Genomic DNA, 24,136 nt, shown 5'->3' with positions numbered 1-24,136 from the left:
CCTTCTTTCGTTTATATTTAAAATATTTAATAAATTAATAACCTTTTTTCTTATAAACCTAACATTTGCGTTTTTATAATTTAAGGGACTTTTTAACATTATACTTGCCACCCTTATCTATTTTATGGTATTTATAATCCACATAAAATTAAACGTTTTCTTCCTTATTATCGCTATTATTAATACATTTATAATTATTTAGCCTAGCCGTTTTAAAGATTTCATAGGTTTTAATTAACGCTTAAAGCTTATTAATTAAGTTTTTAAACCTTAATAATAATTCAAATAAAGCATATTATAATTAAGGTATAACATAACAAACGTAATAAACAAATATAATAAGTTATTATTCCCCTTTAAATTTTAAGCTAAACGCTCATTAATATAAAAAAAACTTATCGAAAAAAACTTATAACATTTTTAAGTTACTTTTTCTTGCATTTTTCTTGTCATTTTTAACACTAAAAAACGTTATTACAATCCAATTATAATAATATTAAATCTTATTTTATTCAATATTAAAATGTCGTTTTATAACTAAATACATATCCGTAAAAATCTAATAACATGAGACATTATAAAGAAAATATAAGGCTGCTTTTCTTATAAAAATTATAAAAAATATAATATAAAATTACGTTTATTATATTCCTACTATATAATAAACATTAAAAAAAAATCGAAACTTATCTTCGAAAATATCGTATAACTCGCTTATATAATTATTCTTATTATTCCAAGCCTTCTTAAAATAACTAATAATAATTAATAAACATATCTCATTAAAAACTCATATAAAAGGAATATTATAATAAATAATACCTTCTTAATTATTAATAAGCATTTATACTTACCACTATTAATTAAATATTAATAAAAGCAATAATATTATTTAAAAAAAGAAACTTAAGTTTTTATTAAAATAATTTACTCCTTCTAATATAAATTCTAAAAATAATATTAAAAATATAAACAAACCTTTCAATAACGATTTAAAGAATCTTATACCATTTCCTAAGGCCACTTAATTACCTTATAACTGCCTTTCTTAATCACTTTAACCAAATCTTTATCATAAAATGTTACTATGTGAGAACTTAAGTAAAAGATTTTTAAGATTCGACAGCTATAAAAAGGATACTTAAGGTAATATTAATCTTTAAAATAATAGAAATAATTAGAATAAATTAAAAAATCCAGCCTTAATAAATATTTAAGTAAAAGGAAGTAAGCTATCACCTATTCATTAAATAAAATCCAACGGCTATATAACCAAGTTTTATAATTAGTTAAAAGGAAAAAAAAATAAATAAAACCTTAAAAAAAAGGTTATAAAGTTACGAAAAGATTAAAATAAAAAGGGTAGTAAGTTTAAAAACGGTCGTTTTCTTAAAGTAAGGAAAAATATAATAAAAATAATAAATTAAGCAAAATTCTAAGGCGTTTATAATACTCGTACTAACGATTACCTTAACCGTTATACCTTAAAAATAACCAGACCTAATTTCATTTAATACACAAATACCCTCTAAATTAACGCATCAAGCCATCTTATTTAAGCTTATATTAAGTCTTAAAAGCGCTAACATAATAGCCTTTACATATTTATTAAATCAATTAACTTTTTTATATAATTATCGTTACTTTTACTTATATAAATCCCTTATTACATAAGTACGTTTTATAACACCGTTCGTAACACCCTTAACATTCCACTAAAATCATCTAAATAAAATATGTCGAAATATCTTTTATATTTTTTAAATATCTCCTTTATTATGCAAACGTAGCTAGCACTTTTATCGGTTATTTTAAAATTAATAAAAGCTAATAATACTTAAATATTCTTCTATTCTTAAGTGGTAAATGATAATATTTCGTCTCACCTAACAACCTCTAAGGCAAATTACTACTTTAATAATATTATTTTACCGGAAACAAAATTTAATAACTCGTATAGCTCGTTTATATCTTCTTAAATAACAAAGTTAACATTAATATTATAGCTTTTAAATTATAACTAAAGCGCCGGAAGTGGTATTAATCCTCCTAAAGTAGCCATCGTATTAATAATTAATGCAAGTAAATTTAAAAAAAAGAAAAAGTATAAATCGATATCATTATATAATAATAAAGGTCTAAAACGGTTAAATAAGGCAAAATTATATTTTATTATAAATAAAATATAAACATTAGAAAAATAGTTACTAATATCGCTTATATTATTATAATAAAATCTTCTAAATTATTATAACAATAACTCTTTTAACCTTATTAATTTATATTGCTAATAATTTAACAACACTAATTAATATTAATAAATACGTACATATAATAAATCAAATAACAAATAAAGCAAAAACAATAGGAATAAAACTAGTGTAATATTAATATTTAAGAAAAGAGGTTTAAATTTAAAAATAAAGAAAGGATTTAACTCCTTATATAATCTAAGTTATATAAATACCTTCTCCAGCCATATACGTACCGCATTAATACGTACCCTTATCATATAACCACTAAAAAATAATAATAAATATAAACTATTAATATATAAAAAGTATTAAATTTTTATTATATAAAATCTTTTATGGAAATTTATTAATTAAAATATTTAAGTAAAAGTATTTTTTAGAAAATTTAAGTTTATTAATACGTTATTTACGAAATAATAAAACGAAATTTTTTTTGGTTAAAGATTAATTTAATGATTTAATAATAAACTATTTAATAAAGCTTTAATATTATTAAAAAACGATTTTTTAACTAAAAAAAAAAAAACGGTTAACATGTAATTATATATATGCCTTTTATATGTTTTAAATAAAAAAAAATAACTTAATAATAATTTATTAAAAAAAGTAAAATTTTAAAATTTTAGAAAAAATAAACGGAATCTTTTATTATAGAAATATAAATTAAATAGTTTTTATATTAATTTTATAATTTAAACGGATTTATTATTGAAAAAATAATATATTATAAAAATTGTTTTAAACGTTTTTTTCTTTAAATAAGTTATTTTTAAATAGATAATAAATTAACTTTACCTTTATAATTATAATTATAAAAAAAAAGATTAAAAAGGAAAAAGGATAAATAAATATAAGAAAGGAAGGGGATGTTTATGTTTATATTTTTATGTTTTTTTTATAATTATATCCTTATAATTTTCTTTTATTTATTTTTTTCCTTTGTTAATAATTTTATTTATTTATATTTTTATTTTTTTTTTTTTCTTCTATTATAATTTTCTTTATTATTATTTCATTTGTTAAGGTTTTTTTTATTAACATTTTGTTTCTTTTTTTTTAAGATTTTTATTATTTTCCTTTATTTTTTTCCTTTTTATTAAGAATTATGAAATTTTTTTTAAGGATATTAAGCTTTATTATATAATTTAAAACTCTTTTTATTATATTATTATAATATTATATCTTAAAAAACGGGCTGTTTACTTAATTTATATCTTTCCTAATAAATATTGTGGCAAATGTCATTTATTATAGATAAGATAAAAGGATATAAATAAAAAACTTATTTTATAGGAATTAATCTTAAACCTTTTCTCTTTTTTAATATATAATCTATTTAAAATTAGTAAATCTTTTCTATATAATACTAATAACAACAGATATTACTTATCCTAAATACCTAAATAATTATACCTACTAAATACCTAATAATAGGTAATATGTATGTGTTTGTTGTATAAAACTTTGAAGTCATATCATCACATAATTGTACGTTCAATTTGCTGTAGATTCTAGACTCCATGATGGAAGGCGCGAACCCTCAATGGAGGTAACGCCAAGGCTGAGGCTGCACCAGATTACCGGGCCCCGCCTAACAACATTTTACTCATCAGTTACTGCTGGCTACAGGTAATCTGCACACCCTAGCCACCTGCATATTAAATGGGTCATTTGAGCTGGGGACTACCAATAAGAATTTGTGGAGAAGAAAAGAATGAAAAAAAAACGCCAAAAACTCAAAAGCCATAGGAGCAAAATAATCTCAAACTGAAGAATATCAAAAACACATTCACACTGATCACACCTATATCACACTTATGAAAACCCCCTCCTAACTGCATACATACTACATACAGTAGCACACTACAGTAGGCAGAAAAGGATAGAAAGAAGCATACCTACCCAATCTTGCATTTCTTTCATTTCTTACATCTCTTATTTCTCGTATTAACACTTTCACGTGAAAACCATTACAACTGTTTATTTGGTTTATGATCGGCGATTATAGTATTAGAAGAACAAGGGGTCAGTCAAAGCTGCTGCTTCTGCAATGTTGACCGAAAGTTATTTCGTGTCCATATCAGGCCCACCATTGGCCAATAATACGGCCATAGTAAAAGACGCCGGCATCTACGAGCAGACACTTCACCCAAACCATTCCACCACCAGTACATTCAAGAAGAGCTTTGCTCCTCCAAATTGTCTAGCCGTTAGCGATACTCATGTATTCGCCGCTCAGGAAGAGAAGTCAACAGTTCATGTTTATTCAAGAGCAAAGGGAAACCAGGAAGCTTTGGTCACCTTTCCCGAACGCATCCGAAGCATCGCCTTACTAGGCGATGTCTTATTCTTGGGCACACAAGAAGGGAGATTAATTGTATGGGAGGTTAGTTGGCTAATGGAAAAAGCTTCTCATCTACTACTCATCTTCCTCTAGCTTTCCTTACTAATAAATTGCTTCTATAGGTTTGTACTGGTAGACAAGTAACTACTCCTGCCTGTCATGTTCAAGCAGTAACATGCATTGCTGCTACACCTTATCATCTTGTCACTGGGTCTGATGACTCCAATATTTACGTATGGTCTGTCCCTCGCCTGCTGGAACTGGACTCAACTATTGAGCATGAACCTCTCGAAACTTTGCCAAATCATCGGGCTGCCATCACCTCCCTCGTTGTAAGTCAAAGTGTGAATCCCGACACCAACATTTGCGTGTCGGGAAGCAAGGATAAGTCCTGCATAGTATGGAACTATCAACTGGGCGTAGCTCTTCGGACGATCTTGTTCCCGAGCTCCCCCCTCTGTGTGTCTCTTGACCCGTGTGCGCGTGCTATCTACATCTCTTCTGATGACGGCTCACTCTACGCAGTCGATCTATTTTCCGAGAAGGCATTGCTAGGCCCTCACGCAGAAGCAACCTCTACAGCTATTCAAGTTTCATCCGCCTTTGGAGCATCGCCTCAAGAAGCAGGACCGGCGTCGTGCATGGCATTGAATTACGACGGCACCATCTTGATATCTGGGCACCCGCAAGGACATATTCTTCGATGGGATTTGAGCGGCCGTACTGATTCCACCGAGTTATCAAATGTCAACGCAGCTGTTACCAATATCGTATTCGTCTCGCCGCTTCCATACTCGCGCTCAACCAAGCCTATCGAGGTAGTCAAGCCATTTATGGGAAGTCGAAGCTATAATTTCACCGCTCAGCTAGATTCCAGTATGGAAGCGGAAACGAGATTCAGTAAAATGCTCAAGACTAACGGACTTCCCAATGATGTGCTGGAACAAGCCATTCTCGCTTTCCAGGCTCCCGATCTCGATACTGTCGGGGACCAAGAGCTGAGGAAAGAGAACGAGGAGCTTTGGGAGGTGGTTAATGAGCAAAGAGCCCTTCAGAAGAAAACTCTCCAGAGATATCTTGACGCCAAATCGGCAAACGCTTGAAAGATAGTCCCTCGTCCTTTTCAGTACTATTATATGCTGGCCTGGATGTGGTCAAATAGCCCTTGCCATACGCTAGCACCATCGCAGTATATCTAACAGTCCCACTGTTTGTATCTATATATACTACTCAGATCTCAGGACGACAGGAGCCGAAGCCCGGTGTACGAAAAAGGGGAGTATGTTCTTCGATTCATCTCATCGACCAACTCCAGAACACCATACGGAAGCCGAGGTAGTGTGAGGTCGATAGCGAAAGACGAGGAGAGGAGTTGATGGTAGTAGATATACTGCATACGGCGGAGAGTAACACATATATCCATTGGGGGGCCTACAATACAAATATGGACCGGTCGCTTCGTCCGAGCTTTCACGTCATTATTCTTAAAGAACTACTCGAGCTCTATTACGGAAGAACCCTCGCTCATATACCGCCGAGAATTGGATTAGGATTTGGGTCTGGTACTGGGGACACCAATTAGGGATTTATGTGGTTTGGCCTCAGAGCCTCAACTGGCATAGTCAGCAAAGCACATACGCCAGTTCCGGACATTGGGTAAAGAGTTGAATAGAAGGATGTGTACCTATGTAGGTACTCGAACTGGGGGGACTAAGTAGTTAATAGGCAATATGAAGCTTGGCCTCAGGAGCATCTCAGGAGAATCTCAAGTTCAATCTAGCCAATCCAAAAACCATATTTTTACCGTGATAGTCAAGCCTTCAACGTTCTAGACCCGATTCCCCGTAGCCACGTACTTTGGTTGTCCCCTCCTCTTAGCTGCTGGCCCGTACCAAACATGTCCCTCGTATGAACTAACTACCTAACTACCTATGCACCACAACATCTTCCCCCACTCCCCCCCCCCCTTATGGAAAATGCCCATACATCGACGAAGTATGGACGTACCAGCCTACGCAGCTGAAGTGACGTTATTCCTCATCTTCGCTGTTACGTATGTAGGTACGGGCCATGTATATAAAAACTACCCCTTTGATAGTAGAGAGGCGTATACTATGTATGTACAATACGTACGGACGTAAGTACCATCCTATAATGTACCTATATTGGTAGATACCTACCTACCCAACTTATCCCCCTCCCCCCCCTTTTTTTTCCTCCCCTCCCTACGTCACCAACGTCCCTATCACCCATATCCACCTAGCTAGCTAGCTACCTAGCTATTCTAGTGTCGAGTCCAGCTTGTTTCCTACACCGTACACACACACACACACACACACACACACACACACACACACACACACACACAATAGGATGCCACTACCCAGAAATGCCACTTACCTATACAAAACAAACGAACGAACGAACACAGGCAAAGCAACCTACCTACCTGCCTACCTAAGGCCAGGCCAGGCCAGGCCAGGCTCTCCTCCCCCACCCATAATAAGCTTGATCGTCCCTCCCCTCCTGTCACTTGCCGATTTATATCCCTCTTTCAGTCACTATTGCAGCTAGCAGCTAAAAAAAAAAAAAAAAAAACTGCAACCAGGAGAAGGAAGAAAGCTTTGCTTGATTCCTAACTACGCTGGCGCAGTGCAAATAACTAGTTATAGGTATGTACCTATAAGGCAGCTCTAGCCTAGTGGGGCTAGGAGCACCTGCAACAGTTACGGAAACCCCAAACCCCAAACCCCCCCACCCTCCTTTTCCTTCTCCCCTTTAAGATCAGAGACGCCAACTTGTTGAAATTCGAGGATAAATAAACAGTAAGTAAAAGCACGTGAACCTACCAGGTACCTACGTGCCTACCTGAGCTATTGTTCATTGCTTTCTTCGTCTTCCATAGGTAAGAAGGCTAAAAATCAAAGAATTAGCTTAATCGTCATCAACCAAGGCAGCTAATCAACCACCCCCTTTTCATCGGCTATAACGATCCTACACCTGGTTTGAAGAAAGCAGAAGAATTTCAAGGTTAGAAGAAGAAGGCAACACGAAACGTTTGATCGTATTGAAAAATACCTATTCCACCTCGCTAATACCTATTTATCAGCCCGAAGAATATAAAAAGGATACAGAGTTTGTTGGATGATACTGTGGGGTATATGTGTATATATCTTCTCATGCGGAAATGCCCCAAACCCCCCTTTCCTTCTTTTCCTCCCTTTCCCTCGCCAACATATGAAGTAGCAAAAGCAGGATACAATGGAAAACAAGTTTTTCTTTTTCGCCTGAGCAGTTTCGGATCTTAGATGATCCTTTCTCAAAAGTCCAGAAAAAACAAAACAAATGTGCCCCAAGAAATACCCGCTCAACATATAGGTGTAATAACGAAATGTAAGGAAACCTTGGTTGCCCATATCAGTAATTAGAACACTGTAGTTGGCTGACTCTTGATCAAATGCAATGCCATCGATGCAATGAGAGATGAACATGCAATCCACCATAAAACCCCTAAACGCACGCTCTTGAATTCGAATTAATTTTCGCCTAGAAATCGTCCCAGAAAGAAAAGGACCGGCCAGACGTCGGTCGGGAGAAAAGAGCTGTGGAAGGACGCCAAGGTACAAAGATTCAGAAGCTTCTCTGATCCTTGAAAGAGACGTCATTCCGACCCAAGGAAATTACTTGTGTGAGTGTCCTAATCCTAGAGCATGGTGAAGCCATAGTATGGCTAATAATTTCCTCATGCCTCTCGAGTTTCCCGGTGCTGGGTAGCGATCGTGTATGCTGTGAGAATGAATCCTTATACACCCGAGCAAGTTGCTGTCCCGGTCCTATGAGTATCCATTGGCAAGGATATCATAGAATAACGCATTTGGGTCGACGGCTTGAATCCCGGTCCTTGTCCTTCCGCCTCCTGCGCTTTTTATAATATGATATAGAGTACGGGTCAAATTTGTCGTCCTGTTCCTCCACAAATATTTCCCCAGCGTCATCCTTTCGCAGCATTTGTCGACATAAGTCGATAAATACTTCGTCAACGTTGGCTTGTAGGAGTCAGCTTTATTTATCCCAAGAGCAACACATTTCTAGAAGGTCAAAGGTAGGTAGGAATGTATGTATACACAAAGACAGGGAGAGAAGAAATCCACCTACTCTTCGTTCGAGCACTGGCTTCGTAGTATGGCGCGCCCCATCTCTGCGAGATTTGGAATCCCTTGGTTCGGGGCACGGACCGCTGGTCTTCGAGATCGGCTTTGTTCCCACAGATGACGATTGGCACAGTCTCGTCGTCCTTGATGCGTATGATCTCATCACGAAGCCCCGCAAGCTCAGCCAATGACGAAGCTGAAGTGATACTAAAAACCAATAGGAATCCCTGACCAGTCTTCATGTAGAGATCGCGCATGGCAACTGAACTTGGGTTAGCATAATACAAAACTAGGGGGGTAGTTGGGTGTTGTTGACTACCAAACTGCTCAGTGCCGGCAGTGTCGAGACTGTGTCAAGTTAGCACTTTAGCATTGAGGGGGGGTGAAATGAAGGGGTGGATCATGATTTGTATTTGTGGGTGATGTCTTACATCTCCAGAACAACCTGGCGGCCCTATTGTCAAATGTGTTAGTAGTCGAGACCAAACTAATTAGGTGAATTACCTAAGGTAAATAGCAAATCACACTTACATCAACGGCCACTTGAGTGCGATACGAGTCTTCTATTGTCGGATCATAACTCTCGATCCATTCGTTGTGGACAAACTGAGCTATCACAAATTGAAAAAACGATATGTTAGCAATGAGATTGTATAATTTGAGAAATGACGCATAGGACCTGAAGAGATCCTATCTCGGGGAGAATCTTTTCTTTTAATTTCAATTTAATTCAATCCAATCAGAATTGGCTTGATGTCAGGGGGGATATGTGAGAGAGAGAGGGAGAGAGAGTGCATTACCTGTAAGACAGCTCTTTCCGACACCGCCTAATAAAAATGTTAGTGGCGGTTACGCACAAAGCTGAAAGGGTGAAAAAAGCCCAAGAAAATGTTTTGACGTGGATGAGAATTTCGATATAGTTGATTGATTTCACATAGCGAGGATAGATAGATAGGTAGGTACATGTAGTCAGACAATGACAAACTCACCTGCACCTAACACGACAACATGGAATTCCCTGCTATTCGCAGAAAGCGCGATGTTAGCTAATTGCATAAGAATAACTATACAAGAGATAGGTGGAGGATGAGACGAACGCTGGTTGGTAACGGTTCTGTCTTGGAGGCATGATTTCCAATTTCCAACTCCTACTATAAGTAGTCCTACTCCTACTCCTACTCCAACTTTGGCCTCAATTTCGGCTTAAGCTTCGAGATAGCTTTGAGCACGGTGTTTGTTGTAAAAGCGCATCAGAAGCGCCGAGGTTGGGAATTGATCAGCAACCCAAGATACGGCAATCCGTCAGCCCTGTAGCTGTTGTTTGTCACTGACGCGACAAACGACAGAACGGGCGACTAGGAATAATTTGGCCGTTTGCGCCTAGAGGGTATCGTCATCCAACTTAAGAAGGGTTGAGAAAGTAAAAAAATAAAAAAAAGATTATATATATTTTTTTTTATTTTCTTCCCCTAGACAAAAGAGCCGGACTGATAACGTCAGACAGCTAAAGTAGGAGGTAGGGGTTTATTAAAAAAATCAATTCAGATAAAGAGCCGCCTTGCCCTGTTTGAATTGAAAGTTGGGGCGGGGTGACCAAAATAAAAGCGCGGCTGGCCCCTTTCCTATTAGAGCAACCCAGTTAACCAGGGAAGGGATCGGACGCAGCGATTATTTTCGGCACGCCCGTAAGGGAACAGGAGGAGAGCTCAGAGGTAAAAGGATAAAAAAACAAACAAATAGTTAGATGGATGGAGAATTGAAGATGATTAGGGGGCCAAAAAGAGGGGTATATGGATATATAACAAAATAAGGTGAATAAGAAAATGGTTGAATGTTGAATGAAATGCAACAGCATATATCTGTACGAACTACAGATATGTACGTCTATCGGTATGTTTGTATGGTCACTGGTATGGTATGTAGGTATGTGTGTACGTGTGTATGTACTTACTAGCTACAGCAGCGGCAGCAGCAACGATGACATATGCAGCCAGCACATACCCAGAAAAATATGCAACCTAGTTTCGGTGATCAGTTAATAGTGGGAGTGTGTAATCACTGTAATGGGCTGTGGGAGTAGTGGGAGCAAGTGGCAGAGTGGGAAGAATAAATGGGTATCGGTATGGGTAAAATGAACATCGAATTTGACGACAAAGATGCACAGGGATCTAATAAAAATAGTACATATTATAGGTTGTTCATAGTTATTTGAAAAGTTGAATTACCTACATAGTACTTTAAGATCAAGCAACATGAATAGGAGAAAGAAGAAGAGAATAACTACTAGTGTCTGGTATTGGCAATGGACAACTAACATTTAAAGGCAGTAGTGGGCAGTAGTACAAAGTATTAGTATTTGTTCAAGTTGTTATTACCTTCAATTCTTAAAAGTTGTTATGAACCCCCTTCCTTCCTTTTTGCTGTAGCTCTGAGGCGAAGGTTTCAATGTCCTTGTGTCGAACATTGAACATGATGTGTTTGTAAGGTACCCCTTGATAGGTACGATGTATGTATGGATGGCACCTCTACATATGAGTCTATGTAGGGCTACAATGTACATGCAGAATCTCTCCGGTCGGCTACTTCCAAGCTTAATAGCCAGTGAGCTAATAAGGCAAGGTGATGGATGGGTCACTGCCAATTAATACTACATCATAGTATACATGTACATAGTATCATTGATGTATGTAGATGAGTGGAATGTATTGATGTACATACATATGTAAACTTTGTGTACTACAACATGTATGTATGATCGGCCCGCCTTTTGTATGTACGTTCAATGTTATGTATGGCCCAGTATGGGCGCGTTTATTAATGTTGTATCGTTCTTTCCTCCCACTTACATAGAGACCCTCCAATGCTGTGCTTCTTAGTGCAATGGATACCTTTATTACCTTAGGTAGGGTACATAATATGTATACCTGGCAGTGCTGGGCAGGAACGAAACAGGGTGGTTGATGGCGGCAGAATGTAAGCTTCCAAGGTTATTTCTGCAGGCGCAGGCGCAAGCGCTAGAGGACCGGCATTAGAAAGAAACATTGAAGCATTAAGACCCTACATCTGCAGCAGCAATGTGCAATGTGTATCCACTGTAATCCATGGCATACTTTTAAGTTACTTCTGTACTCTTGTACAATACAGTACTATGCAGTACATCACTGTAGTACTCCGAAACAACATTGAACTCACCACAGTGACCACACGCCGATTGGAAGGCGCCTGTTTCCTTTGGTTTCTTTGGTGGTGGATGCGCTTTGGGGTGCAGCCTGTGCAGGTGCTTGGTCGTACAAATTCGTGCAAGAATACCCAATAAGAAGCAACAGTCTGCAGTATGCCAACCTTGCGAAACAATGAAATACCTAGGTAAGGTAGGTAAGGTAGGTAAGGTAAGGTAATGCAACTTCAAAGTTTGACTTTCTTGAATCCTCCCGCCTTTTCTTCCAACGTAGCGGTAAACCTTCAAACTACCTACTACCTACTATGTACCTAGGCATGCATGTGTTGGACTAGTTGAAACAACTGTTGCCATCATCTACAAAGATTGATTCGTTCAATTCTTTTGCCTCACCTATCTCAACCTTACATATTATACCTATACCTACCTATACTTCGTACATCTCGCTATATTCCATACCTATATGTATACATCAAGTCACTACTAACATTGAACCTACTAACATTGAACTTGAACCTTGGATAGATAAGGGATTGTCTCGTCTCTAAATTTCCCCCGAAACAGCACTTGAGCTTTACAAATCAGCACGTAACACATCACACATCACACACTCATACTACGAATATGTACACACACACACACACACACACACACACAAAGCATTAGAGGATTAGCATTACAGTTACAGTGCTTACCTAACCTTTTCTTCTGAAGTTCCATCTCTTTTGATCCTGCACCAACACCCACCTGGCTACTAGGCATGCTAGGGATGCGAACACTTTCGCATCTGCTTGCTGGCTCGGACTATGTCTGATCTGATCTCGTGCATACCCTCCAGCCCACAGTCACAGATGAGATAACTGGGCCTCGTAGCATGGAGAAGGACCCAGTATAGGAACCTATACGGGTCGAACTTGCATGGGACAGGCCCGTTTATACCTCCTTTTGGACAGTTTCTCCTCATCGTTTACCAATCGGTCTGTGCTTTTGCAGCTTCGCCGGACACTGGTGGCATTGATTGCTCGAATATCAAAAAGCTGCCGGGTCGAGATGGTAAATGTGGATGGACGTCCGCGAATGCCGGGTCATGGCTAACTCGAATGCGTGCGGCGAAACCTTGCACAAGCATCTGGTTGGGCTGAAAAGATGCAAATCGCATTTGTCCATCGATTATCCTCAAGTACATAGCTACGTGTCGGTGAAAATATCTGGCAATGCAGCTGTCTGTTCATCCGAGCGTTCCCGAAGACCCGAATATCTACCTACCTGCCTATCCAGTCTACACTAAGCAGCCTACCTCCATACCGGTGACCTGGATTGCGTGGTCCATCCCACACTCTTAAACGTTTTCCCGAATCTGGGAAGTCGGTCGAGTCCTTACATAGTATTATGTACTATGGTAAGTAACTAGGTTAGATGGATGGATGGACAAGGCCCCTTGTGACAAGGGAATCGGAGCTTTAAATTCGAAAATTCGAAAATAAGTTAAGGAACCCCTGTCAATATTGTAATATTGTACTATTACCTCTACACGTGTATGACACTGTATGTATTAAACCACCAGCGCAAGGTATTATCTCTTTACTACAGCCATCACCTATCACCTGACACGAACCAGCTGCGCACCCCGCACAGCCTTCAGGGCGAGACGCATTTGATTCAAGCATCTGGGCAGCCTTGAAAATTATGATCACTGTTATCATACGAACGCACGTACTTATAATAGTAAGTATTCAACGATATCCTGGCAACAAGTCCATTTCCAGGTGAAGGATTCAAGATTCCACCGCTAATTACATAAAGAATCCGGCTTATTTGATACATGGTTTAATACAGGCATATCCTGGTTGACATGTCAAATAGAAAACGGTCGATCCAGCTCCCCGGAGTCGTTTAGTGCATAATGAAGTGCTAGGAATCTAATAGTCCCTTAACTTTAGGTACTAAATATTACTAAGTAAGTAATACCTAGTACTAACCGTTAGGTAGGTAGCCCCCCACTTACTAGGTACTAGGTTTGTATCCACGTTCTTTCAAAGCCCCGGGCCTGGAGGTCGAGAACTAATCAACCCTAGGATTAATCACCTTATCCATGAACCTTAGTAAGTCATTTATTAATATCACCTGGTTGATATCACCTGGGCAGTCTTGAACTTCACCTGGGCACCATCCCACATATCCGATTTAATGCATCTTGGCCTCTTGCTCGCGTAAAATATAATCATTTGAAAACAGCGGACCAGCCAACACAACTAAAGCCATCTCGTGTCTCGTGCCCCCTCCAAGACTCTATGGCTTTATTATTAAGTCGCTCTAACTTATTCTTTGAACCCGTTCCCGAGCCGTCGAATGATATTATGATGCATCTTCCGAATGCCACAACTTCAAATGGAATGTCACCTATGAAGGTTCCGAACCTACCAAGACCTCTACCACTACCTACCTAAGACATATCTAACATAAAAGCCATCTGGGCATACTATAGACACTGATAGGATAAGTAGCGGAACTCCGATTTATCATAGGTCCTAACTTTAAGCGAAGCTTCAACTTGTTTGAGCCATAAAAGCTTGGTCATTCTTGTCGGTATACAGTTCAAAATATAATTGGCCGACGCGGATCGAGGCGAATAATCCTCTATAGCTGAAACCAACACTGGCAACATTAGCTTGATCGACCTGCATAAACTGTTGTGTTCTCTCGGGTCGCATCGCGTGTCACATCTCCACGATATACGTAGGAATGGATGGCACTACTCATCAAGAAATAGGGTCACAATTATCAACCTGGCACCTAACACCTAGGCTTGCTTACGTTTCAACTTGAACACGTCTTCTGTGGGGGTGAACTTTTGTCACTCCATTTCCAATGCTTTTAAAAATTCCTTCATTTTCTTCTCATCTTGATATTGCTAGGACCACTACCACCACGCGTCGTGGTGTATGACAAGACTTCGACAGAGTTTTCAGCCTCGGCTCAACTTCATACCTGTCGTGCGATATCGTCATTTCCTATCCTTTTCCTGGATCCGGGGCTACATTGTACAACTATCTCGTATTGTCCTTCTGTCGACGATTATCACAGTTGCGACGTAGTGGATATTCGTGCGCTTGTGGAAAGTCAGGGACTTTGGCTCTCAAATCACTACCTACCTAGGTATATACCTACCTTATATTCGGCTTCTTCTTGGCCGATATGCGAGGCTCTAACCATGATTGCTCGTAGGACTCAGCAAATCCTTCTTGTCTAAACTTAATTTCGTCCTCTGTTCGTCGATCTTTAACTCCGAGTACATCAAAAATTGGATTTTTTTCGAATCTCTATGGCTGGTACTCCCCCCCCACACCCACCCTGTGTGCCCAGACCATGCCAAGATAACATCACAGCTACGGTGCCATACGCACCCTTACAACACATGCTTGACAGCCCTAACCCTCAAATGGTCGTTGTTTTCTTAAGCATCTTACTTGCTTGTCAACCAAACCGTGTTTACACCGCGAGATACTCGTTGACCGATTATTATCTGTGTCTATATCTACCTAGTAGGTAGTCGAGAACTACACGGCTATTGTGGTGTGCTGTTCATGGTGCATAGAAATCACTAACTAAAACATCGGTGTGCGTACCTTACCTTAACTTACCTTAGGTTCGGCGGATTAGTCTTTGGTTGTATAGCCGAAAGACTTGCAACGATAGTCTGCCGAATATTTTTCAAGGTTATTAGTTCAGCCTAGTTTGACGTGCTACTGTATTTAGCTATGCACAATACTGAAAGCATCACTCGGTACATGTTTGACGATCGTCGTCTAGTGCCGTGATCGACGGAATTTAAGACTCTATAGCGCCAACCCAGCCGTCTGTTTTATGGCGGAGCCCGGCTCCTCCCTCACCTAGGTATCGGGTTCGAGACCTACCTATATGCATGCGCACACCCTGTCTACACCTCTTCGTGCTGCTTCTACATGATACAAACCTGTATTACCTGTCGAAAGCGGTGGCGTCTACACCATACCCGATGTGCTACCTACCGGGTTTTGGATAGTCGACAGTAACCCGGATTCTAACACTCGTGACTATCTTAGGTAGGCAATTACCTTACCTAAAGTTCCTCGCACCCTCGGCGAATTCCCCAAATCATCTAGCAATGGTAGAGCTAGCTTAGGTTATACGTTCCTGCTTGTCGCCCGCATAAGTCACACCAACTTATGTATTGACATGGACATGGTTCCCCCTCATCTCTTAGGAGATATCTGTATCTTACCCAACGCATAAAACCGACTAGGCCACGTGGGAGGATCTAAGGCAAGGGCCATCGTGCTTTTACCAGCCGGTAGGGTTTCATCGGGGTTTGCTTTTCTCATTTACCCTTTCTGGTGGTATTCCAAGGAAGGGTACTTACATGGTCTGCTCGTGGAGCTGGGTCGTGTAGAGTTTGGTTGAGCTAGACGTCAAATAGCTAGGTAGTTATGTGTATATGCCAATGCTTCCTCCCCGGGAATTGGCCAGGGTGAAAGGGTAGCGTGGGGTCGAATAGCCTCATCCTCCTCTTTCCCCCTCTCTTCTCCTCCCTTTCCAGCTTCGTGTGCGTATATCAATGCCTCGTGGCACAAGATCGGGTAAGGCCAGCTGTGGTGGAGACAGGCATCTTTCATCGTCCAGTGCAAGCAGCTCATCAACTAGTTATTTGTTGTTTGTCCCTTCAGCAAAGCAAAGCCGATGAGAGTCGGGCTTGAAACGGCTAAGCGACGTAGAGACATACATACATGCATACATAGCAGCTATCGCGAGAAGTCTGACGTGGACACTCTATCTCTAGGTATTCTCTTATGCGATACACAGGCAGATAGACACCTAGTTATTGACATCGGACGGCGGACCCCGCGCGAAGTCAAAGAACAAAGAGACGGGAGATGGATATGCTAATTGTCTACCTAGTTTAGCTCCCCCCCCCCCCTCTCCAACCAGATGCTGGGCATAAGCTTCGACTCTGTTCGTGATAAGTCATACTGCGATACGGAGAGGAGGGATACGCTCGAACAGCTGCTGCTAGCTAAGTTCCACGAACATCGGATGTGCACTAGACACGATGCGATGGCCTTCTGCCTCATGATGAGGGTTTTGCTGAGCCAAACCTCCCGGCGCCGGGGGGGCTTCTCGACGTTGTCTACCTATAATGATTCGTTATTTCTTTGCCATGCCATGCTATGATAGGTATGCCGATGGGTGATAATGACGACGACGAGGATCAGTGATCGGAGTAAGAGGGGTCAGAGGGATCTAGAGAAAAGTGAAAGCTAAATAATAGAACTACCTACTAGGTACCTAGGCAGGCCATGAACGTCGTGAGGGAAAAAAAAGCTGGTTCCAATCAAGTTTTCTATCCATACCTACCTACCTACCTACCTACCTACCCAACTTCAGATTACTTAAGAGGGTTAGGGGGGGTCTTTGACATATCAAGAGGTACAATACCTACACAGGAGGTATATAGATATAGGTATCTACCTAGGTAAGGGCGAGGACTACTTACACAGCACCGGTAATCGTAACGAAGAGCATACCTACCTACCTACCTTACCTACCTACAAACAAACAAACCTAGCACGAGATAACTAACCCAGGGCAAGAAAGAAAACAACAAGAACATTCATACCTATCCCGTAGGTAGCAACATTTTTTTTTTCATCACTACATTAACCTAGCGAGTGATATCTACCACAAACTTCCACCACGCACTAGGCCTCATTTTCCCTTAGACTTGCTGCCGGGCCCGCCCGCCCGTTCGTTCGTTCGTTCCATCGGGATCGGTATCGGGACCGCAGATCACGACCACAGCGGTAAGCAAGCAAGCAGCCTACTATACAAATATGTACCTAGGTAGGTAGGCAGTGGGGCAGTGAAGGAGAGCCCGAAGCTTTTAAAAAGACACAAAAGCGGCGGGACATACCTATCATGCATAGATAGGTACGGTAGAAGGCACTTAATAAGAAACATATCCGGTATAGGTAGGCATGTAACAAGCGTTGATATTCCACCGCGGCGGTGCCCGGTGCCCGTGAATCGCCAATCGCCAAACGCCAATCGCCTTTCCTCCCTAACTGTTTACCTTCTTTGTCTTCTTACCCATCCATCCATCCATCCATCCATCCATCAATCCATACTTCGTACATACATACCTACATACATACATGCCTACCCATCTACACACTATTCATCGTCTACACGCAACCTCACCACCCCCATCCTATGTACCTGCGCAAACGCAAGAGAGAGGAAAGTAAATAAACCATGATTTGTGATGTTGTCCGATTACCCTCGCTCTCTCATTCTCAGGTTGCGTTTCCATATTGAAATCTTCAAGAAATTGGGAGAAAGCATCTTGCTTCTTGATTTTGCACCACCTAGCCTAGTCTTGTATTTATTTTATTGTATTGTCTTATCTTGTCTTGTTTTGTCTTGTCTCGAATGAACTTTACACTGTTGGGGAAAGAATGCCTAGATACGACATCAAATGCTCAAGTTATGATGGAAGAAGAGATACATCACGTAGAAAGGTACCTCTAGATGGATACGGATAGGTAAGAGGGCGGAGGGCAGACAGTAGAGAGAAGCAAGTAAGTCAGGTAGATAGATAGGTATGCGGATGAAAGAAAAGAGAATAAATATGACAATGCTCCCTAATCTGAAATACTATGTTTGATATGGTTTGATTTGATTTGTTTGAATGGATGGATGTGAATCGAGGTGTCCGTCTAAAGATGTGGCTAAGCTATAATTATGAGATAGAGATAAAAATAACCAAAGGAAGTCTGATGAAAAAAAAAAAAGGAGGAAGATAGCAAGGAAAGGTATAATGATAAAAGTTAGTTTGTCCCTGCCGCTCCCGTCTAGATACGACGCACTGATGCGATCCCCGTTCCATGAGCCCAGAACACCCAGGGAATCAGAAAAAGGAGGACATAGGTAAATCGAACGTAGGACATAAGACGGTTTTATGTCCAATGGGAAGCCTGGGTAAATCGCACTCGAAGCACGGAAAACCCCCTCCCCCTTTTCTCGGTCGTTGGATTCACCTATTTCCTTTCCCCTTTCCCCTTTCCGCCCCTTTAGATGCCACAGCCTAAACCAGCCAGCCCGAACCTAGCTTTCCTGCCCGGTGTTTGAAAGACCCATGCCCAAGTACTCCTTCGCTTTTTTTTGTCCGTCACCCATTGCGTATGTGAATGATCCACCGAGATTATAGGAAAAAAAGAACCCGAAAATAGACCCTCTCTTAGGGTCATATGCACTGCCAAAATGGGGAAAGGAGAACGCTGCTTCAATGCTAACAAGTTGGGGATGTCGATGCACAAGGAGGACATGTTCCAATTCTTCTCTTTTCTTTTTTCTTTTTTTGGTATCCCCCAAGATATCAAATGTGGACCTCAACTCTCTTCCGATGCTAAGATGCTTTGACACCGTTGGTTGCCCTAGTATCCGACCAAATTTACCAAACACCAGCCGGCCGAGGCCCCCAGAGAAACGAAGGATCCGAGTGTGTATATATGCCCCCCACCCTCACTCCATCTTACACAATTCCCAGCCTAATTTTAGCCAAAAATGTTCTCGAGAATGTCGTACGTAGAAGAATGGTATTGCCATTTGCTGAGTTTTTTTTTTTTAGGTATGGCTGGATGTGTTTGCGCCGAATGTTCTTTTTCTTATGGCCATGCTGTAGATATAGAACAAGGACGTACGTAGATAATACAATCAACAACAATCTCCCCCCTTTCCCTAACCATATCGGCCGTGATACACTCGCCTGGCTCGAGACGCTATGAAATACAACCTAGATCATACCCATGCCAAGCCCGGCCAGAGTCGTTAGTCCGAAGAGATCGGGAACGGTAGCGTGGACGATAGGAGGCGGAAGTCGTAAAAAGAAGCAAAACGCAATGCTGATGACCCGCTGAAAGTAAAGAAAAACAAAACCCCGAAAGATGCCTCCATGTGACCTAGTCTTCAGCAGAATACCGAGATGACTCTCAAACTCCCAGGCAGCCAGCAACCACGCTGTGGTTCATTGGGGGAATCGTGGTGATGGAAATGTCGACGCCAACGCTATAATAATAAAAAAAAGAAAAAGAATCCATGCAGTTACCATCCCCAGTCGCAAATGCCAGTACAAATGCAGCCATTAGCCAAGCACTCCCATGCTCGAGGATCCAAAGGTAAACGCAACGATTCTTGAACGGCTGCCTGTCAATAGGCTAGGTAGGATCCGTAAGAGTCGGGAGCGCCGCTTACCGATCCCCCCACTTCGAAAATCTCCTACAAACGCCTGTGCACAATTCCCAAAATACGCAATGCATGTCTCTCTATATGCTTGATTTGACATTCGTTTATCGCCCCATCATATAAGGTGGAAATGCCGATGCGGAACCGTTCATGGCTGGGGGAGGGCTAACAGTAGATATCGGCCCATTATTAAACGGGCTACTCCATACATTACTGCTGGTTGCTGAAGAGTACGGAGCACTCACCCCATTGGGTATTGCTGTCCCGCCATTGTAAGTGATACGGCCTAAGCCAGGAGGAGCAGAAAGGCCAGGAGGAGGACCATTGGCGCTCGTGAAACCGTTACCGGGTCCTGCCATCATCCCATTCATACCTGTCATAGCGGCAGGGCCTGTCTGGCCGGGAGTTTGTCCCGAACGCACGCCTAAGGGGTTTTTGGAGAAGCTCAGACGAATGCCCCCTTTAATGCTGTTGTGAAGAGGGGTGCCGTATAACTCATGGAGGGCTTTCGTAGCAAACGAAACATCCTCGAACTCCACAAAGCACATGGGGCCATTCTGCTTTGTGCGAAAACATAGACGCTTGTAGCCTCGCTGCTTGGAAAACATAGCTTTTAGTTCTTCTTCAGATGTATCGATCGGCAGATTGCCGACATAGAGCGTGTTGCACGGGGGATTCTGATCAGCAGGGTTCACGGGCGGGAAGTTACTATGGCGCTGAAACTGCTGGTTGCCCATCTGATAATTCATCGAGTGGCTCGCACTGTTTATTACGGTTGGTGACATAGTGTTGCCATGTGCAGAGAGAGGCGTCATGCTTGGGTGTCCATACTGCGGCAAGGTTGCTGGGCCGCCACTCGTATTCAGGGACAGGCTGGCCATGCGACTAATTGGTAGCTGCGGAGCCGTGGCCCTCCGTTGTTGTGTCGCACCATTTTCAGCGTAGGCTACCGGGTCTTTCAATAGTTCGCGGGTCTCATCATCCTCGGCCACGTCATGGTTGATGAGGGTCTTGCCTGAAATACGTGTGCGCTCACTGAGATGGTTACCGATAGGCGACTGTGGGGAAAAGAGGCTCTGATAATGCGCGCTAGATTCTGGGTTTGGTAGCTCGTTCCCATACATACCATTCATACCATTCATAGGCGGCGAGATATTCTCTAGCGACTGAAAGGCTCCGTTGAATCGAGATGACTGACGCGAAGCGGGGCCTGATGAAGTGGTGGAGGAGGGACCACTCGAGGATGGGGCAGAGACTGCCGTGTCAACGGGGTGTCTTCTCGTTGTAGCAGGACTGCCGGATATAATCTCGACAATCAACTCGACATCGCTTGAAGTAATGGACTTGCCATGCAGCATGTCTTTGGCCTGGTGTGCTCCAGTGGGAGTCTTGAATCTTACAATCGCCGACCGAAAACCTGGATCGTTAGACTGCTCCACAGGTACCATCTCGATATCCAATAACTCCTGGGAGAATATAAGCATGAGACGAAGCTTTTCCTCGGGAGTGTCGGCGGGTAGACGACGAATCAAGATGGACGAGGCGGGAGAAGGATTCGTTGCGAAAGGGGTGCCGACGGGTTTGTTGGTCGTATCGCGTTCATAGGGGTGAACCGCGCCGATAGATAGTTGGTATGGCGGTTGAGTAGATTGCCCAGTAGATCTGAAGTGTTGCGATTGCGGAAGAAAACCAGAGGCAGCCATGATAGTGGCTTTGGTGGCAGCAGCCGAGGTAGAAAGAAAATGATTTGCACGAGCGGTCGATAGAGTATGAGAGAAGGCAGACTTAGTGGATGTAGACGTATTTGAAACCACACCTGGGGTACTTAGGTCCACGTTCATGCTTATAGATGCATGCAATCAGGCTGCCCTACGAGAGGTGCCTGAATTTTAGGGGCCCTATGACAATTCGCAGTCGAGCACTCCGGATGACGATCGCGCTGATCGTGGAATAGTGGATGAAAAGTAGGTGTCGCAGACTCGGGAAATGGGTTTTGAGATCTTTACAGACAAATGTGGGTGCGCCGCCAGGCTGCGGCGCGCGGGTATTAGATACAATAAAATGTAAGGGCGTGTATTACTAGTTGGCGCGAATGACAGGCTACGGGATACTAGATTGATTTGTCCAATCTTGTGGCAACGGCGCCGACGCGACTTGAGCGGAAAAATGGAGAAGAGTGACGATGTTTTGGGGGGGATGGAGGACGCGATAAGACAAGCGGCACGAAGGAATGCGGAATGCAGGTTGCAGGTGCAGGTCGCCTCGGAAGACCAAGGAAAATAATAATAAAAAGAATAAAAAGGAGAGAGGGCGTGTCGTGTTAGGTAGGTCAGTAAAGTTAAAAAAAAATAATAGAAGTAAGGCTAGGTAGGTAAATAGGTAGGTCAGGCAAAATGGATAGAGAAGTAAGTATTTGGGAATAATAATAATAACGAGGTTTGGGGGTTGGAGAAAAGAGATAATCTGTACGTTTGGGTGCAGATATGATAATAGTAGATGGTGGGATGGATTGGAAGGGGGGGGGGGCGTGGGAGAAAAAAAAAAAAAAGGAACCCTTTCATTCAATCTCTTTGGCTTTGTGGTCGTTAGTGGTTGTCGTACAAGTAGAGATGGGTTGTTACAGGGATTAGTAGTGGGTTGAAGGAGAAGAAGAAAATAAAAGAGGGTTAGAGGATGGGAAAAGGGCTGTCCTGTTCCTGATCTGGCCCGTCCAGGATTAATGGATGGGTAGACAAGGATATGATGGGATGGGGGAAATGTGTCTAGCCCTTGGATTCCTCGATGGGAAGCATCGAACTGCATGCTACATATGCTACTTAATGGAAGAAGGGGGGGTTGATTGATCACTTTCAGGTCCGTGAGTTCTAAAGCTGTTTGAAAGTTGATTATTGAGTACACGTTACTTGCATTAACCTATGGGACCTGTACCTAATCCAGCTAAGGTTTACCCACTAGGTACTGCTTGGATGAGAAGAAGTTTGTATCCTGTACGTGCGTGTCTAGTTATCTATTGACCACCATAGTACCTGACAAATTCAACCTCAAGTTTTCAAAGTTCAAAGTTCAATGTTCTTTAGGTTAGAGCAAAATACATGTACATATATGTATGTACTACATAGAATCAATTATGAGAGATCAATTATTGATAGCGTTCAATGTTAGCTCGAAAGAGGTTATGTACACGTAAGGCCGAATACCTACTAGTAGTAGACATTTATGTAAGTACGGTATGCACATGGTACATAGTAATAGGAGAATGATGGATGAACTACATGTAAACTTACGCAGCTTTAGAGCTCCGGGGTTGCATGTGTTTTTTCCTTCTTTTTCTTCTTCTTCGCCTTCTTCTAACATACTCTCTCAGACAGCAAATCGAATCGTCTGACGGTTAAAAAAGATACGCACCTAGTAAAAGAACAAAAGAAGAAAAAACTTTATTGGACTCCGTACTTTACGTGATTGCCATTGGATCTAACTAATAGGCCCTGGTAGATACATACATAGCAGATATACAATAACCTACATACATTGCATGTACTATAGTACTATAGTTGACCCTCCATTATGGAACTCGGGACAGGTGCACGCTAAAACGCAACTGTATGTAGGCTGGCCTAGCTAGCAGGCTTAGTCGCTAGTTCCGGTGTGCATTTGTAGAGTGCACTATGTATGTAGAAGCAGCTAATTGCCGGGGGTACAAAATGTGGGTTTGGGTGTGGGTATGGGTGTGGCAGTGTCCTTGCAGCTTGCAACTGCAAGCCAGTGCAAGGACAGGACTGCAAGGACTGCAAGCAGCGAAAAAAAAGATGGGATCAATCATTTATTTGCTGGGATGTGGGTGTAAACGGGGCTCGGCTCTTTCTCTTTCTCCCTCCAAGAACAAGACATCTAGATTGATGAATTCAGAATTTCAGAGGTGACAGTAACTGGG

General features: G+C 41.4%; 5 protein-coding genes across 5 annotated transcripts; 1 reads left to right on the top strand and 4 right to left on the bottom strand.

Annotated features, from left to right (window-relative positions):
- The first annotated feature begins 3,969 nt into the window (after window positions 1-3,969).
- GGS25DRAFT_503815 (putative ribosomal assembly complex component Ipi3) lies at window positions 3,970-6,404 on the top strand. Its single transcript, XM_049262090.1, has 2 exons — window positions 3,970-4,641; window positions 4,722-6,404. The coding sequence occupies exons 1-2, from the start codon at window positions 4,306-4,308 to the stop codon at window positions 5,700-5,702; spliced, it is 1,317 nt and encodes a 438-aa protein (XP_049113922.1). The 5' UTR covers window positions 3,970-4,305; the 3' UTR covers window positions 5,703-6,404.
- Window positions 6,405-7,665: 1,261 nt separating this feature from the next.
- GGS25DRAFT_417137 (uncharacterized protein) lies at window positions 7,666-8,462 on the bottom strand. Its single transcript, XM_049258533.1, has one exon. It carries the CDS (start codon window positions 8,262-8,264, stop codon window positions 7,698-7,700), a length of 567 nt encoding a protein of 188 aa, XP_049113921.1. The 5' UTR covers window positions 8,265-8,462; the 3' UTR covers window positions 7,666-7,697.
- GGS25DRAFT_417032 (ras-domain-containing protein) lies at window positions 8,361-10,042 on the bottom strand. The gene is made up of 8 exons (XM_049258531.1): window positions 9,848-10,042; window positions 9,740-9,771; window positions 9,551-9,577; window positions 9,282-9,361; window positions 9,182-9,204; window positions 9,070-9,098; window positions 8,755-9,012; window positions 8,361-8,645 (listed from the first exon to the last, which is right to left on the bottom strand). The coding sequence occupies exons 1-8, from the start codon at window positions 9,877-9,879 to the stop codon at window positions 8,458-8,460; spliced, it is 669 nt and encodes a 222-aa protein (XP_049113920.1). The 5' UTR covers window positions 9,880-10,042; the 3' UTR covers window positions 8,361-8,457.
- A 10,267-nt stretch (window positions 10,043-20,309) lies between these two features.
- Window positions 20,310-21,908, bottom strand: GGS25DRAFT_515535 (uncharacterized protein; the record flags this gene model as incomplete). The annotated part of the gene is made up of 1 exon (XM_049263091.1): window positions 20,310-21,908. One exon carries the CDS (start codon window positions 21,906-21,908, stop codon window positions 20,310-20,312), a length of 1,599 nt encoding a protein of 532 aa, XP_049113919.1.
- A 149-nt stretch (window positions 21,909-22,057) lies between these two features.
- Window positions 22,058-23,078, bottom strand: GGS25DRAFT_416862 (uncharacterized protein). The gene has a single exon (XM_049258530.1). The coding sequence runs from the start codon at window positions 23,005-23,007 to the stop codon at window positions 22,306-22,308; it is 702 nt and encodes a 233-aa protein (XP_049113918.1). The 5' UTR covers window positions 23,008-23,078; the 3' UTR covers window positions 22,058-22,305.
- Between the last annotated feature and the right edge of the window lie 1,058 nt (window positions 23,079-24,136).

Source organism: Hypoxylon fragiforme (genome assembly GCF_022984875.1).
Source record: "Hypoxylon fragiforme strain CBS 206.31 chromosome Unknown GGS25scaffold_8, whole genome shotgun sequence".
NCBI lineage: Eukaryota > Fungi > Ascomycota > Sordariomycetes > Xylariales > Hypoxylaceae > Hypoxylon > Hypoxylon fragiforme.
This window is presented reverse-complemented; position numbering and strand designations above follow the sequence as displayed.

Coding starts and splice junctions, on each gene's coding strand:
- GGS25DRAFT_417032 (XM_049258531.1), bottom strand. CDS start 9,879: ATGCCTCCAAGACAGAACCGTTACCAACCAGC. Junction 9,099..9,181: donor CGCCAGGTTGTTCTGGAGAT/GTAAGACATCAC, acceptor AACTTGACACAG/TCTCGACACTGCCGGCACTG. Junction 8,646..8,754: donor AGCCAGTGCTCGAACGAAGA/GTAGGTGGATTT, acceptor GACTCCTACAAG/CCAACGTTGACGAAGTATTT.
- GGS25DRAFT_416862 (XM_049258530.1), bottom strand. CDS start 23,007: ATGCAGTTCGATGCTTCCCATCGAGGAATCCAAGGGCTAGACACATTT.
- GGS25DRAFT_417137 (XM_049258533.1), bottom strand. CDS start 8,264: ATGACGTCTCTTTCAAGGATCAGAGAAGCTTCTGAATCTTTGTACCTT.
- GGS25DRAFT_503815 (XM_049262090.1), top strand. CDS start 4,306: ATGTTGACCGAAAGTTATTTCGTGTCCATATCAGGCCCACCATTGGCC. Junction 4,642..4,721: donor GGAGATTAATTGTATGGGAG/GTTAGTTGGCTA, acceptor TTGCTTCTATAG/GTTTGTACTGGTAGACAAGT.